At 29.9% G+C, this 21,003-nt stretch overlaps 1 protein-coding gene across 3 annotated transcripts in view; it reads left to right on the top strand.

Moving 5' to 3' along the window:
* The window catches only part of LOC142333408 (ATP-binding cassette sub-family C member 4-like), a 200,339-nt gene extending 180,388 nt beyond the window's left edge, over positions 1 to 19,951 (top strand). For all 3 annotated transcript variants that reach the window (XM_075380456.1, XM_075380457.1, XM_075380458.1), the window contains exons 25-28: positions 1,356 to 1,525; positions 5,787 to 5,916; positions 10,249 to 10,359; positions 19,646 to 19,951. In XM_075380456.1, coding sequence (XP_075236571.1) covers positions 1,356 to 1,525; positions 5,787 to 5,916; positions 10,249 to 10,359; positions 19,646 to 19,663 — 429 coding nt within the window. In that variant the 3' untranslated portion in view covers positions 19,664 to 19,951. The remainder of the gene's footprint in view (positions 1 to 1,355; positions 1,526 to 5,786; positions 5,917 to 10,248; positions 10,360 to 19,645) is intronic.
* Positions 19,952 to 21,003: the final 1,052 nt, after the last annotated feature.

Here is a 21,003-nt window from a genome sequence, read left to right as displayed (position 1 = left end):
TTTATAATACAGATAAGACTTCTAAAAACACCACTTAACCACTTGTTTTAAAAAAAAGCTGACTACACAGTTGTAGAACTTTCCCGTCATGCGGTACTAGTGGCGACAGTTGGCATTAACTAAACTAATGTAATTTCACAGCTTTCATCGAACAAATTTCCTTTTATGGTTGGCAGACTGGTGTTGCTGCGAGGCTTAATGCACCAGGTACTGAGTGAACCAAGCAATCGAGTTTGAGACCCGACTTTTTACACTTCAAATATTATTCTTTTAATTCTGCCACTTACCTGTGATGTCACAACATAATAGACGACTAAAACAGCATTTTTTTGGTGGGGATGTGATTTTGCATAATTTTTTTTGCAAATATTAGTACTTTTAATTGTTAACAAATATGGCTAAGAAAAATATTACATTAATTACGTGAAATCACCAGTTACTGAGGGTGACCTTGACATTCTCATCCTCTTGGCCTTTTATGTTGAAAATTTAATTGCATCAATGCTCGATATATAGAAATAATCTGACCAAGTTTGGTCAAATTCTGTCCTCTAGTTCTGGAAATACAAGGCAGTTTAGAGGCCAACACCAAACACACGTACATACGAGCACTAACATCTGGAAAATTTCCATCTGGTCTTACGGGCTCTTTAGGTGTCAAGATCCAGTGAAAACCGCATATGCTTAAGTTGGACCAATTACAATACTTTCCTTCTACATTTATAACGCTGTCTAGATAGGAAAGTAAGAATCCATTTGTAAGAAACATTTAAGACAAGGAACTTGCTTCTTGATAAACATATGAAAATTTTGTCAAGAAATGACAGTCAGGTTCAGAATGTGAACAAAGGTATGTAGGGATGTTATTAATTTTTAATTTATCAGTAATTTAAGTTTTTGAAATAGTTTCTCTTGAATTTCCAAATGAAAATGGTTTAAATACCAGAATAACATCAGATTATACATCATTATGATACAAGTTTGCACAATTATGTAATTTTATCAAAAAATGGAAAGTATCTTCAAATTTTTACTTAGAGAATTAAATTGTTCATTTTTTATATCCTTTTGAAAATAATTACTTCTGGACTTTCTACAAAATAACAAATGAATCATCACAACATGAGATCAATATAATCTCAAGAATCCATTCTACTTAATTTATGTTAACATTAAAAGAGTGAAATACCTGATAATAAGTGCTGAGATAACACAGGCAAATTCTGATATTACTAAACTGGAATAACTTATGTAAAAGAAAAAAAAGCATCTTAACTATACAGAACTCTTAATAATTAATATTTAAGCAAAAAAAAAATTAAATATATGTATTTTTTTCTTTTTTTTCAATTTAGGTTGAATTAAGAGAGGCTCTAAAAGAAGAATATGGGCTTCAAACTCGTGTTATGGATGGTGGTTCTAATTTCAGTCTTGGTCAACGACAGTTGGTTTGTCTTGCAAGAGCAATTGTTAGAAGTAATAAAGTACTGGTTATGGATGAAGCCACTGCTAATGTTGATCCACAGTAAGTACTAATTATTATTATTAAAAAACCATCTTATCAATCTTATTATTTAATGATAACATTTTCTTTAATAAATATAACCAAAATTTAAGAAAACTACATTCTATTAGGAGTCTATTTATCATTTTATCATATTAGGAGTTTATTATCTTAACCAGGACTCACTTGTTCTGTACGTTTTTAGTAGTACATTTAAAAAAATAAAATTTGATTAAATGCTTCTTAATAATAATGTTTATTGTTGTAATTCTGTTATTATTATTATTATTATTTCTACTTGATTTATTCTTATCCTATTACGGATTTTAAACTTAGATGAAAAATTATAACTCTTCAAAACCTAACTAATGATTGACAAGAATATATTTACTGGTTAAAGGAATGTATTTAACTGTTATAAAGGCACGTATCCCACGTATAATATAATAGTTGGGATTACACACAAACCATTTATTTGTACTGCAGTCAGCTGCCTGACCTTTATTTAAGTTGCTCTTTGTGTCTGTCATTCTGTTGGCCATGGGTTGATCAAAACTTTGGCTTAGCTTTTTAAACCTAGTTCCCAACCTGATCTTGTTATCTCAATCCCCTATTTTATGAAACTTTTCTCAGAAAAGATTCATGCTGTTGCTCGGATTGTTACATTTCAGTGACAATGATAATTAGGATAATCTTGATAATAATAATAGATTGTTCAAGATAGATGTAGTAATCCAATCTTTGAAAAAAAATATATAGTAATTTTTCTACCCATTCAAAAATTTGTGAATTGATAAAAGTATTCTTGTTTGGAAGGGTAGGCTATCCTGGAAGCAAAGCAATTTATCCTAAAATAAGACGCAGGTTCAGGATAAGATTATTCATAGTATCTGCCAATGGATTTATAGTAGATTTTATAATTTATTTTGGAAAGTCAGACCTTCAGTCTGATCGAATAGAAGGTGAATTGGGAGTATATGGAAATATTGTTGTACTTGTGTAACCATTTTTTGATAATGGGCATATTCTTTATATTGACAATTGGTATTCAAACCTAACATTGTATCAATTCTTGCATGACCGTAAAACAGGAGCTTGTGGTACTCTAAATATGATAAGAAAAGAAATCTAAGTAGTTCAGTAAAGTTAAAAAGAGTGATTGTGCCATATAAAATATTGGTATTTTGTTAGCAGAAAATTGGCATGACAAGAGAGATGTGCACATGCTTTCATCTGTGCACTCTCATGTAATGGTCCAAACTAAAAAAGAAACCACAAAGGGAAAATTATTTTGAAGCCTCATAGTGTATTGATTACAATAAAAATGTGGGTACTATAGACAAGTCTGACTTGATTATTTATTATTCTGACTGTACAAGAAAAACATTGAAGTGGTATAAGGAACTTTTTTTTCATGTAGTAGATTTGTGAATTCTAAATCCTTCCGTGTTGTACCAAATGAAAACTAGTAAGAAGCCTATTTTTCCTGATTTTAAACCTTCTCAAACAATTACTGGCAGAATTCAGTACAAAAAAAAGTATTACACCTGGTAGAAAATCAAATAGACCATCTGAAAATCCTGTTTGTCTTACTGCTTGACATTTCATTTCATCCATTCCCTCCACAGAAAAACAGTGAAGACCTCAAAGAAGATGTTTTGTGTGCAAGAATACAACACAGGCCCAATAAATACGTGAAACTACCTGGATGTATACTGAGTGTAATGTTAGCATATGTGTGCATTCTTTTTTTCAGGAATATCACATAAAAAAAACTTTGAGGGCTGTTAACTCTCTCAGTTTTTGAACTAACAAAAATTTGTGGAATTTTTTAGTTTTTAGAGATTTTTTTATTACTTTAGTTTCTAGTTTTGTAACATTTTATTATTCATAGCGTACAAAGAACTTTTTTATGCTATATTATCAGACGATAAAAAAATATCAGAAAATATTTATATCAGTTAAAATTTTGTAAACATTTTCAAAGTTCAAAATAAATGAATTTTAATTTTTTGTTAACAATTATATTTTCTTTGTTCAATCAGAGATAAAGTAATGTAAAACTTTGTATAAAAAAATTAATGCTCTCAGGGGTCGTACAAAATATGTTGCTCATAAAAAGATTAACCATAAAAATTTATGCAGATTTTATTGCTTACCATATAGATGTAGTATTGGAAATGTTAAGAGGTGAATTTAGGTACCATTCTAATCATTGTATAAATCTATACTTGCAAGTTAAAAATTAATTTCTCTGTTATTATACTGGCAGTCCACTTTTCCTCTACCAGATTCCACCATGGTTTTACAGATTGTGGCAATCTCAGAATAGATTTTATAGGAACTTACCTACACCAATAAAGCTCAAAATATAGATGTTATTTAGGATTAATAATAGGGATTTAGTGTTAATAGGGATGGGTGGTGAGAAAGGATGATTACGCTATAAAAAAAATTATTTAATAAACCTTTATCCAGAAAATACCTACGCCTTCATGAAATTGTGGTATTTTTTATTCAGACAGGATGGCACATAGTTAATTTGTTATGAATTGACCAGTTTAGATTTGTACTCCAGTAAAAATTGTTTTTTGTCTATAAATTAATGGATATCAGAAGACACATATAACGTTTCTAAAAGAACAACGTCATCCCTAGAATTTGTGTGGCTTGTGAGCAGTTGAAATATAAACTGTTTAGTTAGATTCATTAGATATGCACAGAGAAATTTATTTTTAGGGAAAGCTTTATTAGCATTACATGCTCTAAAATGAATTGCAATGCACTTTAACAAATGAATTTACTGCATTACTCTCAGAAATGTTATTTTCTATTTATAATAATAAATAACTATTTGTTGGTTTTATATTTTCTTAAAATATTAGAAATATCAACTGATATTCAGAGTCAATTGATTGTCCTAGTGTGGTTATCGATCCAATTTGGACATATGCGTATTTCACCAGATCTTTAAATTTTGATGCCTAAGGAATCCAAAAAACTGGATGGAAATTTTCCAGATATTCATATTTATGTGTATGTGTGTTCGATGTTAGGCGTCACACCCTAAATCACCTTATATCTGCAGAACTACTCAACCGATTTTGACCGTACTTGGTTAGATTACTTCAGTATTACATTCTGTATGTGGGGCATTGATGTCATTAAATTTTCACCTTAAAAGGTCAACGGGCTGAGACTGTAGAGCAAGATCACCTTTAGTATTTTGAGATTTTGCCTAATTAAGGTCTTATTTTTCTTATGCACTAATGTGCGTGCACATTAGTTACAATCATTGAATTAAATAAACAAAAAATATTATATTTAAATAAAATGATAGATATTTTAAATTAAATTGTGTGTATAAGCTATGCAACAGAAAAAAGCCATGTGGCAAGAAATATACTATAACTGTGCTGTCAGCTTTTTTTATAAATGAAATAATAATTTTGTACTACATTTAAGTTTTCATTGAATATAATATAAGAAAGCTTGCTTAATTTTACTTCCTTGTACGAAATAAAGGAAAGAATTTTGAAAAATAGTTTTCAGATTTCAACAGAAATATTTATTTTGACCGTCCCTGAATTCATTTTGACTAGTTTCGGTGTGACCTCTGTATGTATGTACATATGTATCTCGCTCGCATAACTCAATAACGATTAGTCTTAGGATGTTGAAATTTTGGATTAGGACTGTTGTAACATCTAGTTATGCATCCCCCCTTTTAATTATAATCGACTGAACCAAGTGTCCAAAAAAGTCCAAAATCAAAAAAAATTTGGATTTTGGACTTTTTCTTAACTGCAGTAGTAAGTCCTTATTGAGAGATTTTTAACAATATATCATAAGTGGAACTTATTTTCATTGGTACCACAGTTATAAGGCCAAATGAAATTTTTAATTAATGAAATATTTGGATGTAGAAGGGGAAGGTACATCAGTTCAAATCAGACTTCAACTCCCTTTCTTTTTAACTTTTTTTTTTATTTAAATGTATTCATTTATTAATAATTATGAACTTTTGATTGTAAAAAAATTTGTATGATAAATAATAATTCAGTAATAACAATAAAAAAATAGCAGAAGTTATTAATGAAATAAAATTTTTCATATACTTTTCATTTCAAAAAAATATATATATGTAATCTATTAGGCATACAAGTAAGTCATGTAGTCCTACATCAATTTTTTTTATTTTAGTAGGTAGTATTAATGTAAAAATTTGGCTGTTCAATTTATATTTTATAATTTTTCAATTTTTTTTAATTTTACTTTACAGAACAGATGCTTTGATTCAGAAGACTATAAGAAATAAATTTAGTGATTGTACAGTATTAACTATTGCACATAGACTTAATACTGTTATGGACTCTGATAAAGTGCTTGTTATGGAAGCTGGTGAAGCTGTGGTAAGTTTGTAATTGAATAATAAACTTATTACTAAGTTACTATTAAACTTACACTCAGAATTGTCCATATGGTACTTGATGTACAACTAGCACTTCTCATTTCCTTATGTTTATGGTTTGATAAACGTTATAAATTGTTGTAGAAAAATTAAATAGGAAGACAAATTAGTAAAAAAAAAAATATATAATATGTAGGGTTGTTATGGGTTATTAGCATTGAAATTAAAATTTTACCTTTTTCTTTTAATTCTCTTTTTTACAAATAAATTAATTTTGAAAGTACAACAAATAATATTAAAATAGTATGCATGCCTTTATTCATGCTTGAGTTATCCTCTTTACTGAATTACTGATAAATGAGAGTAGAAAGTTCATATATAATTACACGTTATAATATAACGTGTTATGTTATTATAATTTGTTAACGTGTATTTATATGTATATGTATTTATAAAAATAATATTTTTATTAAGACATATGACTTGATCATTATAGTCATTAACTTCAGAAAATGCAATTTGAGTAGAAGGTGCATCCTGATGACCATTATATAGAGCTCATACCCACTAATCATATCACCAAACAGAAATATCACACTGCAAATCCATTGCAATGTTCTCCAAAATTATAATGGTAAAAGTTATGACTTATGTATTATTTATTACATAATTAAGAAGATTAATATCATGATACCAATATACATGATACCAATTGTCAGTCTGTATCAATCTCTGGCAGTGGGGAAAAGTCAATATTATTATCTACAGGGTTTGCCTAACTACATTATTTCTTTACTAATTGAACAAAGTTTAAATATTTGTAAAAAAAATTTTTGCATTAAAAAATGTCTGTGTAATAATGGGTGTTTCAAGAAGGATGCAACCCTTTTGTTTGAAGATGTGAATTTATTACAAAAATATTAATAAATAATAAAGTACTTATACGACAAACTATGGCCAAAAAATTTCCATTACATATCCAGTGTTTCATTAGCACTATGATGTGTTGTGTTATCTTGCTGGAACTGAAATTCTCGTTCATGTAAATCTAACATGTCGATAAACTGTTAGATTAAGTTGCAATAAAGCACACTGTTTACAGATTTGTTAAATAATAAAGGTCCTGTTATACGACGCTGGAAGATCACAAACCAAATACCAATTTTATGTTCATGTATGGTCATTCATGAAATACATGAGGATATTCAGCGCTCCATATTCAGCAGTTTTGGCTGTTAATGTAGCCATCCAAGTGAAATCATGCCTTGTCGCTGAAATAAACACGATCAAAATTTCAATACCGCTGTTATCAAGAGAATGAAACCGATGACAATAATGTAAACGTTTTCCATGATCTACTTCTTTCAGTTCTTTAATGACACTGTTGCGATAAGCATGCAATTGTAATTTTTTAGTAGGTCTGAAAGCTGTAGATAGTGAAAGCCCAGTCTGTGAAGATAGCTTTCTGAGTGAGCTAGTCAAACGTTCTTTCACATCCTCCAGAACTTGTAGTGTTAACAGTGACGGTCAACTTGTGATATTCTGATCATGTACACTCCCAGTTTCACAAAATTTATTAATCAAACGCAATATTGTTGACTTTGGAATTGAAGAATTGAAAAATTTTATCCCAAACTCGTCTTTCACTCGTTCGTAAGATTTATACGCGCAGTAAGTCTTAATAATAAACAGATGTTCTTCCTTGGAAAACAACATAGTTAATACAATAAAGATGAATGTATACTGGTATAGCACTAGTGCATAAGAAGAACATTTCAACTGTTACAAGCAGCTAACCTTGAGTACAGTGTACAACAGTGTATCAACTGACATGTAGGAGAAATAAAATTTACTTATGTGTGAGTTCTATCTTCTTAATCTTAGGGTAGCGCCCTTTTCGAAACACCTATATTTATATAAAGATGTAATGTAGTTAGGAAAAACCTGTTGATAAGTGTGATACTTTCAAAACCATATGTTGGCATCTTGGACATCAATTTGAAAAACAGCTGTTTGAGTATTCTTTTGTAATACTATCATTGATATTCAACATTTATAACACATGTTAAACAACATTCAATGGTGAGATTTGAAGAGGACATAAAGCAATCTGAAGTTACTCATTTGCTCAATATGAGCGTGATCACTCTTGTATTTATGCTAAATTTAAAGTTGCATGAATTATGTTATGCTTGTAAAATGGGTTGAACAGTTCAAAAGTGAGCGAATATAGTTCACAAATACTAACACGAAAGGTTTGTTAGAGGTGGTATTTCAACTACTTTTGAATTTTTGTTGATAAACTTATTCAAGAAGACAGCTAGTATAAAAAGAATTTCTGAAAATTTTATTTAAGCATCTGTTCAGGGTACTCATTTATTTATAATAAACTGAACTATCGTAAAACATCTTTTAAATGGATTCCAAGACAGCTTACAAGCACTTGTAGAATAATGAGATATCATGTGCTATGGGAATAAACAATGTTATTTAATTAAAAGAAATTAGGTTTTTGAAAGAATACTGACTTGGATCATCATTATAGCTGGAATGCAAGTGACATACCATTTAGTGGAAGCAACCGATTTCAAATGTGGTGATGTCAGCCACAATATAATAATAATTCTATTTTTAACTGTACCCATAGATCTCTTACACCCATTATTGAACTCATCCTCCCAAGTTTGTCATCTATTTTTGAATTTTTCTATTCATTTAGTATTTAAATTATTTGTTCATGTTTCAAAAGTTTCCCTTACAGTCAGAGTTCAAGTTTGTAAAACACAATAGTACATTCCATATATATATATATATGTCTTACCCACATGCTTTATGCTAATATCAGGGTCATCATAAAAGAAAGGTGGGGTTTTGAACATGGATAAACTGAAAACAAAAATACTCACAGTTGATGTTGTTTATTGAATTTTTCATCTGTATTTTTACATGCCTAATAAATTTCAATATGTTCACCATTAGTCGCTCGGCAAATGTCCAATCGATACTCAGTTTCTGCCCATACCTGAATTAACATATCTTCCTGTTATTGTTACAATTGCTTCTTCATTAATCCTTTCCTTTAGTGACCTAGGTCATTATTTTTTGCGAATAACAATGTTTTTTTTTACATACCCCCACAAGAAAAGTTGCAGGGTGCAGGTCTGGACTCCTGCCAGGAGGCCAGGGTATAGGTCCTTGCTGGCCTATCCATCAGTGTCCAAATTTTCCATTCAAAGCCTGGCTGACGAATGCATTAAAATGCAGGTGCACCATCTTGTTGGAAATGAATTCATTGTATGTTTTTGAATTAATCCAGTTAAGGAAGGCAATAATTGTTTAATATATCAAGATAAACACCTCCATTAATAGTTTTTTCAGTGAAGGAAAAAGGCCTGATTAGACGATTTTTCATCACACCACACCAAACATTAGACGTGTCGCGCCGTTTCTCAAAAATCAGATTGGTTTTCAGATCCCGTTATTTGTTAATTGTGTATGTTAACACATCCATTAATGTGGAATGTATCTTCATCCGTAAACATTAGATTGTCTGAAAATGATTCATTTTTATTAATTTTGTGGAAAATTTCAATAGTGAAATTGAAATGTTTTTCTCCGTCATCAGGTTTCAATTCCTGCAGTAGCTGGATTTTATATGCGTGTAATTTTTTTTTTTTTTGTGTAAAACTTTATAATTTGTTATTTTTGAAATATCTAACTCGGGGCTTCAACAAGAGATGGATTTGTTAGGACTTCTGATTGCAGTTTGTCTAATTCGTTCAACAATTTCATCTGATACTCACAATCTGCCGGTTGATTTTTCCTTGAGATCAGATCCAGTTTCTTTGAACTGTTTGAACCAACATCGTATCTTGTTTTCATGCGGTGGCTCGTTTCCATATTCATGTCAAAATGCACATTAAACAAAAATTACAGATTTTAATTCAGCCTGCCACAAAGCACACTTTGCTTGCTTGAACAGTGAACACAGTAACCAACTAAACACACCTCAACAACAATACAAAAATCGGGGTGGTGGTTTGAAATACTGTTTCACAAACATTTGGGTTGGAGGCTATCAGGGCTACCAACATAACTTTTCAAAATTTCTCTGCTGCCTTGACCTGATTACAGGAACCCCACCATTCTTTTATGAAGACTCTGTAGGTCCAAGTCCATTTTTTCACACAGAAACCTCTTTCTGACTGTGAAGTTTCTATTTATATTCTTAATTTTATCTCCTTTTTATTTATCCATTCCTTTGTCGCTATTCTCTAACAACTTAATTCTTGTTCTCTAGTGAAATTAATTTTTGTTAATCCATTGTTTTCAGGAATTTGATCATCCTCACATCTTATTGCAAAATAAAAATGGATATTTCTACAGATTAGTTGAAGAAACAGGGACAAAAATGTTTGAACAACTTGAAGAAATTGCAAGAACAGTAAGTACTGTTAAGAATTAATAAAATTATATTTTTCAGTATTTTGATCTTGTGGTAAATAAAGTATTCAAAATGCCCCTTTGCAGTGAGTAAGTGAGCTTCTACACCTGGATTTAATATTCATAGGCCTTTGTACATAGTTGAATTAATTTTATTATTAATCATGGCCTGTTGGTATTGATATAAATTAATTATATAATAATTAAAATTTACCAACCATTTTTAATATCCGAAAGCGCTGAGACGTAATAATAAAAATAGTTGGTAAGTGGAAATTATTATATAATTAATAGTTGAATTATTTATATTCATAGTTTATGTAGGCGTAAAAAATAATTAAACTATTTTTTTTTCTGCTAATGGTTCGATTACATATAGTTAACAAACAACGCTAAGAGGTTACCATATCAACAGAATTGATTTAAGTATTGAATGGAAAGTTTTTCTCAGAAAAGGCTTAGATTCATCTACGTGGGGAGTACAAAATAAAATAACTCTCATTTAGAAATACAGCAAACCTGTACCAGTCTTGAGCAACAAGAAAGTGATGTTTGGATAGCAGTTTCAAGACATAATTTTGGGTATCATATTCTTGGAAACAGCATAAATATAATTTGCTGTTCAAAAATTCTGTGTTTATTCCATCAAGAAATTCAAAATCAGTAAAATATTGAATGATTATTTTCAACAACACTTACTATTGCGCACTTACTTAAAGAAATATTTAATGATCATATATAATTTCAAGGGCCTCCATGATTTTTTTTATCATCTCTTGATTTTAAAAGAGCTGTGTGTAAAGATTGACTGAAAATTGCCAAAGGATTTCAAGTCATCTCAACTTACACTGTGCCTGGTATTCAGAAGATATGTTCAGTTACAAAGGCGAGTGAATTTATAAAGTAGTAACATTCCATCTGTATATATTTCTATATAATTTGTTAATTCACAGCAGAGGGACTTTAGAATATCGTATATAATAAATTTTTATTGGAATAAAACTGCGTAAGGGACAGATGATGTGTTAACTAGTTTTCATACTTCTGTAGATATATTTTGGTAAGGAGTGGTATACAAGAGAAAGTCAAGAATGTAAGGTTCCCAGTTCATTTACTGCATTTCATTTTCACTGAAATATTTACGTGTTAAAAAAAAATCATAATTGAATATGAATTTCTCAAAATTATCATAGTTTACAAATCATTAAGGAAAGTTGTGTTAAAACTGTTTTAATTAAGTATATCATTTACCTTATCTTCAATATTTATTTTAAACACATAATCTGTAACAAGATATATATATATATAAACAATGTTTGTAAATAAAGTAATGAGACTGGTTCAGAAAAATGTTTTATTTACACTCCAATTATATATGGACTCTATCACCTTCGAAATAGTTCCCTTGGGAAACCATGCAATGCTTCAAACAGTTTTCTAACTCTTCATAGCAGTGTGTTGGAACTCAGAAAAATATCCTTCAGATGGTCGGTTACATTTTTAAAAATGTTTTCTACTGTTCCAAAATGGTGTCCTTTGAGGTGTTTTTTTTTAAAGTCGGTAACAGGAAAAAGTCACAGGGACTCAAGTCAGATATTGTTGAATATCTGTCAGATATAGTTGAATAAGGTGGTTGAGGAACTACATGAATGTTTTTCTTTGCCAAAAATTCAATAATTGATAGTGCGGTGTGACAAGGTGCATTGTCATGATGCAGCATCCAGTTGTCATTTATGGCTGGTTTCCAGCAGGCAACTCTTCTGCAATGTATCAAGAATTTCTCGGTAAACATATTGAATTATAGTTTTTCTTGAAGGCAAAAACTCCTTATGGACAGTGCCATTACTATCGAAGAAACAAATTTGTATGGTTTTGATTTTTGATTTGCTCATTTTTGCTTTTTTGGGATGTAGGGAGTTTGAAGTGTGCCACTCCTTGTCCCTGGCTTTTTGTTTCTGGGTTGTACTCAAATATCCAAGATTCATCACCAGTAATAAATAAGATTTAGAAAATCAGGATCAGTTTCAATTCGCCTTAGAAGATTGCAGCCCACTTCCATCCTGTTGTTTTTCTGTTCAACAGTGAGGTTTTTTAGCAGAAATTTTGCAGAAACCTTTTTCATGTCCAATTCGTTTGTTAAAATTTGATGGACTGTGATGTGGTTCAAATTCAATTGTTCTGCAATAATTCTGGCAGTTAATCGCCAGTCACCGTACCGTACCAAGTCTGTATTCGCTCAACATTATCATCACTTTTTAATGGTCTTCCAGAACTTGGATTGTATATAACTGATTCCCGACCACCGAAAATACTTTAAGCCGCCTAAAAAGTTGGACTCATGACAGAGCTTCATCTCCATATGGCCTTTTTAATTTTGAAAAAGTTTCAGAAGCATTCTCACTGAGTTTAATACAAAACTTGATTGCACAACGTTGTTACTCATTCAAAATGTAAATGTAAATATAATTACTATCACTCATTTTTGTAACGCACAACAAAAACTTGTTTTACAAAAAGTTTGTTTACGTCTCATATGGCAACAATAGATTAAAAATATTAATACCTAATATAAATCAGCTGTTCATATAACCATATGTTTACTAGTAACTTTACAGTGTTGTCACTTTGGCTTCCAAAAAACTAGTCTGATTACTTTATTTACAGATCTTGTATATATATAATTACTTTTTTCCAAACATTATATATACCATTATATTAAATAAATTAATTGAAATATAGTACCATGTCTAGGTTGTAAAAAACCTTTTACGATGACCCTGTCAAACATCTAGGTTGCAGCAATTTTAAAAAAATCGTATCTTACAAACTAATATAGATAATCAAATGATTTTTTTTTTAAATTCACTAACTCAAAAAGTTTTTTTATGTGCCTTAGAATATTTAATATGAATTATGTTGATCGCTCTGCAAACATCCAGCTGATATATTTGCAGATGCCCAGGTCTGTTGGATCATCACAGGCGTAACTGTGGCAATAGCACTGGTGATGCATCGTGTTAAATGTTGTACATCACTAATTATTTCACTGTAGACAATGTTTTTAACATACCGCTATAGAAAAATTCTAGAGCTATCAAATCTGGGCTTCTCAAAGACCAAAGCACTGGATCAGCCCTATCAATCCAACGATTAGGGAATCTTTCATTCAGATTACATCGAATGTTTTAGCTAAAGTGTGCACACCATCTTGTTGAAATATTTCAGAAACGTTACTTTCTTGTTCAGTTTGGTCAACTTGCAGGAAAATATACAGTTGTAGAATATTGTTTATTTAAAAATAAATAAACATTCCCTGTGGTAGTAGGCTCATGAAAAAAGAACGGTCCAATCACATGATCAGATATCAAACTGTACCACACATTTGCTTTTGAGGAATCTCTGACATATTCAATAATTTCATTGGGTTGCTGAGATCCTACAATTATGCCAGTTGACACAACAACTGGCATGGAAAGTCGCTTCATCCGTAAACATATGACATTCTAAAAATGTTTTGCCATTGTCAGTGTTGTTTTACTTAGGAACATGTTTAGATAATCCATAGATTTAATTTTGTGTAGGGCAGAGGTGTTGTGCATTTGCCATTATGCACATCAGCTCAAGGTCAGAGCTGGTCACATCTAAAAAAACTTGATGTTATCACAATTATTTTGCAGTTGCAATCAATATTTTATCTGAATTATATAGGGAGATGATTTTTTTTTTTATTGCTGTAACTTTTTTTACTTAAAAATATAGAATATAACAATTAAAAAGAAACTAAATTTACATAACAAAAATTTTAAATTTACAAATGCATATAAACTATATAAACCATATAGTTTAAGCACATCAGCTCAAGGTCAGAGCTGGTCACATCTAAAAAAACTTGATGTTATCACAATTATTTTGCAGTTGCAATCAATATTTTATCTGAATTATATAGGGAGATGATTTTTTTTTTTATTGCTGTAACTTTTTTTACTTAAAAATATAGAATATAACAATTAAAAAGAAACTAAATTTACATAACAAAAATTTTAAATTTACAAATGCATATAAACTATATAAACCATATACCATAGCACTAATTAACCATATAAACCATAGCACTAATTTTCTTGATGTAAATATTGAAATAATAAATAAAAAAATCATAATAGAAGTTTATAGGAGTCCAAGTTATAATATATATATATATATATATATATACACATCTCACAAAAATTCTAATATACCTTGGATATACAAAATAAACACTTTTATAATTAGGATCTACAAGGCATACATATTTATACTAATAATGATGATGTTAAAATAATTAAAGAAACTAATTATATAAAAAATATTGCAAATGTAAACAGATATAATAGTAAATTCTTTGATAAATTAATTAAAAAATATTACATATTAGAAAAAAAGCATATTAATAATCAATAGCAATAATAATGATAATAATAAAAAATGTAAATGTAATTCTCATAAATACACTATCTTTAAAATAGTTAAACTGTAGTAAAAAACAGTACAGTTAATCAACAATACTACAAATATAACTATTTCATAAAAATGTATTTAAAATTTCATATATTTCGGATAAACAATAAAATTTATTTTACAAAATAACAATATATATATATATATATATATATATGTATATTAAAAACCACCAGGTCATTCATGGAAAGATTTTCAGAGCACATTAAAAATTATGAAAAAGGAAATAGTAAATTTTCAAATGTCACTAAAAATATGTAGAAAAATAAACATAAGTTTATATTCATAATAATTATAAAGAAATTGACGTATTAGAGAAACTTCTTTTTTGTTATCTTTTATGACTGCATAGGTTCACTTTAACCAAGGTCTGTTATCCAAGTCTCTTCAAAGGGACTGTTTGGGCCTTGTAGTCCTTCCAGTAATTTTTCATACATTCAATCTTTTTGACCAAATTTCAATCTTGACCATTTTCAAGACCTTTCTGATCTTGAAAATGTTCATGTTGTAAGTTTCTTGTGAGTGTAAAGCAATTGTTTTTGTCCTTGATTTTTTCATTTAATTTTATCTTGTCTGTGGTGTCTTTCTGTTATAAGGCCAATTTCCTTCAGATCCTCTCTTATTTCTCTGCATCCTGTCATGGTAGTGTTTTTTGAGTCAAGATTATACTGTACCAGCTGTTTCAGAAGTCTCGAATCTTGTATCCTCAAAGTGACCAAAGAATCCTAATCTCCTCTTACGCATGATAACAGTGATGGGTTCTAACTATTTGTACACAACTTTGTAGGGCATGATCCACCACTGCCTGCCTTTCTGCTACTTTCTGTTGATGCAGGTTCATCCAATTCTTTCAATTTTCTGGAGTCTGTCTGTCTTTAATTGTTTGTTGAAGTGGAAGAGTGTTTCTGATGTATAAGTAGCTTTTGGTCTTATAACTTGTTGTAGTGTCTTATTTTTGCGTTTATTGATAACCAATTTTTATTGTTAAGTATGCCATGTTAATTTTGTGCTTCAGTAGTTTTTTTGTTCTTGCTTGAATCGAGGTTTTTTTCACAGGTTGTTTGTTATTATTTTATAAAGGTATTAAATTGGGTAACTATTTTGACTTATTACTATTTATGTTTATTTCTTTTAGTTGTGTTGGTTTTGGGGCATAATTTTAGATTTTTTGTATGATATTTTGGGCCAATTGTATTTGTAATATTTTGAAGTTGCTATATCCGTGTTTTAGCTTCACCGATGTTTGCTAGCAGTGCCAAGTCATTGGCGAAACCAAGGCAGTTTGTTTTGATTTTTCAGCCCATTTGTATTTTTGGGGTTATTTTTTGAGCCATTCCCTCATTATTAATTCCAGAGCGCAGTTGAACAGTAGCAGTGAGAGTCCATCACCTTGCCGCAGTCCTGTTTTGATCTCAAATGATTCTAGGAATTTGCCTCCGAGTTTCGCTTTTGACTTAGTGTTGACGTAGTATAATTTTTGGTCTAAAACTTTTCACCGTTTGAAAGTACAAGTCTTGAAAAATAGATTGTATTTGAAATGGACATGAAAAGTTTTTAATGGCCAAAATAATTACAGTTGCCAGAAGAGTTTTTTTATAAACAAATTGCAATATCTCAGCAACAAATAAATCAATTTTCTTGTGTAACCACTCATTGAATTCAGACTTCCAACAGCTAACTTTTAAAACAATAAAAATATTAAAAAAAGTTATTTTTGTAATAAATATTGGCTTTGCAAAAATGGCCATTTTTAATTGTTTTTCAGCTTTTTTTGTAATAACTAATTAACAAAATTTAGCGTTTAAGGGCTTAAATTACAGGTACTGCAAATACCCACAACTTTTACTATGAAGTTTTTCCCCTAGGAAGTTTACCTTGGCCTACAACATTGAAAAATCAATTTTAACCACCTTTGAACAGTCCCACCATTTTGCCCAGTTAACAAAAATTTTGTCCAGTCACCTATAAACAAGTTATATTTACCCTGATCTACAACCCATGCAACAGGTTATCGTAAAGTCATGCAACCCAAATGACAACAAATTGTTTTTTAGAAAGCTACAAAGCTTTTTTTATTAATTTACAGAATAATATTACAATTTATAAAAGTATTACTTACAAGTTTATATTAAGTGCTGGATATGTCCACCATGATTTTCAATGGGTGCATCAACGTATTTTCTTACATTGTATGCAACCTTTTTCAGTGTAGCAGCAGTGATATTTTATATATAGACCTCAATATTTTGTGTAAGTTCATCAAGTGTACGGAGGTTGTTTGAGTTGAGTACACATTATCTTTCAAAAAGCCCCACAAATAAAAATCGGGAGGACTCAGGTCCGATGAATGAGGAGGTCATAGACCATGAGAAATTATTTGGTCACTGAAGAAATTGCATACTACTGTTCATCTTGTGTGCTCCGTCTTGTAGCCAGCAATCACATTCATCAGCATGATGAATCATGATTATTTCCTGATACTCTTCAGCTGTGATGGTTTCCAGAAAAAAAAATAGGCCTGACAAGATACACCATACCACACCCTAATTTTTTGCGAATGTAATGGCTGTTCATGGAATATATATGGGTTCTCTGAAGACCATATTCTATAATTTTGACTGTTAACATATCCGCTAAGACAAAACCAGGCTTCATCGCTGAAAAAAACCTTGTCTAAAACAGATATGTCATTTCGAATAAAACTTTTAAACCACCGACAATACAACATTCATTTCTCCTTATCTGATTCTTGGAGCTGATGACATGTTAATCCGGTACAGATGTAATTTTAGAACTTTAGTAGCCTTATGAACATTTCCGTAAGATAGCCTAATCTGGTTAGAAAGTTTTTGAAAGAGACTTTTTTGGAGAGTATTTCATTTATTATTTGCAGACTGTCATCAGTTTAAACACTTGGGTGGCCGGTATGCTTACGGTTATGCACACTACTTGTATCTCGAAAACGATTAAATAAGTGACTTATAATAGATTTGTTTGGCACATTAGCATCTGGAAAAGCATTTAAAAAATATTCTTGACACTTTATGTACGATTTTGATTCGCAGTAACTCACAACAATAAAGACATGTTGTTCTTGCTTAAAAGACATTGCTGCTTGGTGTCATACCCACCTTTCCCTGGAGGTGTGATCTAGCAATGCTACCATACACTATACTGTCATTCAAAAAATTACCCTTATTAAAATATGTTTCAAAATTTAACTGACAATCATACAAAGCAGAAAGAATTGGGTTGCATGACTTTACAATCACTCTGTACTTCCCTAAACTCTGCTTATTTTCTTCAAAAATCAATCTTTTTTTTCTCCCATGGACTGGATTATTTTTATTTGTACAGTATCTATAATTTATTTTGAAAAATAATGGATATATAATATAATACTGTAATTAGGTAAGTTAAACTTATATTAATTTCCAATAATTGATTTTTATGGTATCTTCAGTTGGTATTGAATTCTATAACTATATTAAAATATTATTCTTTTAATAATTGTCACGCAGTGGTTAATATGTTAATGAATTATTAAAATTTTCAAAAAATTATATATGTAATATATGTGTGTGATACACTTAATTAAAGTATAAAGTAAGTGACTTTGTTTAGATTGTAAAGGATATTACATGACTGAAAAAGAATAAAATTTTATACCAAGCAAGATAGTGGTCCCGAAATACATATATTACATTTCTGATCTTTTTCTTGAATGTCATAATCTATGTATTTGTTCATATTTTATTTATTTACCCGTGAAAGTATTTCATATTTTTCATTGGATAAGAGATGACTTTTGTAGCATGTGAAAAACTCCAAATCTGACTGGGATTTCAACCAGAAACTTCCAGATGAAAGATTATAAATCTACCTCATCATGGGGTTGGTAGATTTATAATGTTTGTTGGAGTCGAGTATGGTACGGTAATGTGGCTAATTTATGTATTATGACATGTTTTTAAGTCATAAAATTGAAAAATGAGTACAAAATTAATTTAAACTAATTTTAAAAACCATTACTGCAATAATGCCTTGAATTTTTAGTTTTTATTCACAGTTATCAGTGAAGGTGATTTATTAAGTATTATTTTTTTAATGATTTTATCAAAAGTTCAGTTTGTAGGTATAATTATCGCTCTGATTTATTCAACTGTTAGTTGGTGTTATACTCTGTAATACCGCACAAATAGTAAAAGCTTTACTCACCAGTGAATATATTCTAAAAAAAAACCACATAAACAAAATTTGGCAATGAGAGATTTTTTTTGACTTATAAATATGTAAATAAAAAAAATGCATCTGTGGATGTAAACAATTTTCAACTAAACAGAATGTTAATAGATTTTTCACCACAGCTTCTTCACGTACTGAAAAATTGTTGATTTAGAGATTTGAAATTATTGACACTACCTCACTAAACTACTACCTGTTTTGTCTTCTCTTTATCTTTACTTCAAAAAGTGCATATCCAGTTGATTTGTTGTTGAGTTGTTTGTTGTAGGAGAAATAAAGGAGTAAGAAGAGAGAACCGGTATAAAACTATTGATCATTTTAGTAATGGAAGTAGTAGCATCCATTACTAAAATGGATGCTACTATTCCAAATAAGTGTATAATCATGATAGACTTGTAAAAGCTTAAATGCTAAGCAACATTTGTTTTATACTATGATAAATATGTGGTTGGTTACCTTAATAAATAAAAACCATTTTAATAATTATTCTAAGTATTGGTTTATGTATATATATATTAAAAAGTAATTTTTTTCTTTGCTTTCAGAACTACTTTCAGAGATGATTTGTAAATCAAATTTACACTACGTTCATTTAATGCCACGATCTTGTTGCCTCTAGCAATTTTTAAAAAGTACTTTAATGGAAGAAGTGTACTTATTTTATCATAAGTATTATTATGTACATGAATCATTATATACCAAATAAGTTATATATATTTTTGTATTATTTTATTAGCGTTATGTAATTGATATCAGTAATTATACTACAATTGTGTTCTTCAATATTATTATTATTATTATTGTATAAGAAAGTTTATAATAAATTTTTTATTTGTTATTTATTGTTTCAATTTTGAACTGTGTTCAGTTATTTTTTTTTATTTAACCAATTAGTAGATCTGCTTCCACACTAATGCTACTTTGGTTTTTCCTAGAATGAATTTGGTTTTGTTTATTTTTTTTTTAAATAGACCCAAATAACATCAGAAGAAACAAGCACTTCTTTACCTTGTAGTTTAACATTTAAATTATTGAGATATTCCATAATATCTGTAAGAAATGCCAGATCCCACAGCCAATTTTCATTTTTTAGAAGCATGCAGTTAGGCACTTCACCTTTTCCTTCCCAAAAATGTAAGACGCTCTCACGAAGATTTCAAAATCTGTCAAGTGCCTTGCCTTTTGAAAGCCAGTGTAGATTGTAATACAGGATTAATTCACTGTCTTCTTCCATCTCTTCGGGAAATAAGCAATGAAATTCTCAGGAATTAAGCGTGCGTGATTTGAATCCTGTTTATACACTGAACTCCCGGATCAAGAACATTAGATAAATTCATATCTTTAGTGCAAAGTCCCTCACTATACAGTATGCAGTGATACTTAAGAATGTTTCTTTTCAAGTAACTTTCAAATAGTGATAAACAACCTTTATATTTATCAATCATAGCTGGAATTCCATCCGTATATATGTTATCTAATTTATCCCATTATAAGTTACTGTTCTCAATGACTGATTTTATTTCATTAAAAATGTTTTTACCTCTCGTTGTTATTAATTGCCGCAAGTCTAAAAGTTCTTCAATAATATCAAAATTTTCATTGATACAACACACAGTACTTAATCGAGCAGTGTCAATATTATCAGCGTTCTCATCAACAGCTAATTTACATAGGCTAATCCAGACACAATTTTCTTATTAATGTTCACAGTCTGGTCATTTAAGCAACACATCGTCATATTTCAAGAGACAGCAATTTGTTACACTATTTCTTTAACTTTCATGTTGGAAGTGATTAGCAAATATTTGCAGACTATTTTTGATCATTTCTTTCCCATCAGAGTAAGGTTTCTTTTTTAAATTTTGTAAGAAGCTTTGACCATTGACGCTGTTTCTTCATTTTC

This window comes from Lycorma delicatula, chromosome 12 (genome assembly GCF_047948215.1).
Source record: "Lycorma delicatula isolate Av1 chromosome 12, ASM4794821v1, whole genome shotgun sequence".
Lineage (NCBI taxonomy): Eukaryota > Metazoa > Arthropoda > Insecta > Hemiptera > Fulgoridae > Lycorma > Lycorma delicatula.
This window is presented reverse-complemented; position numbering and strand designations above follow the sequence as displayed.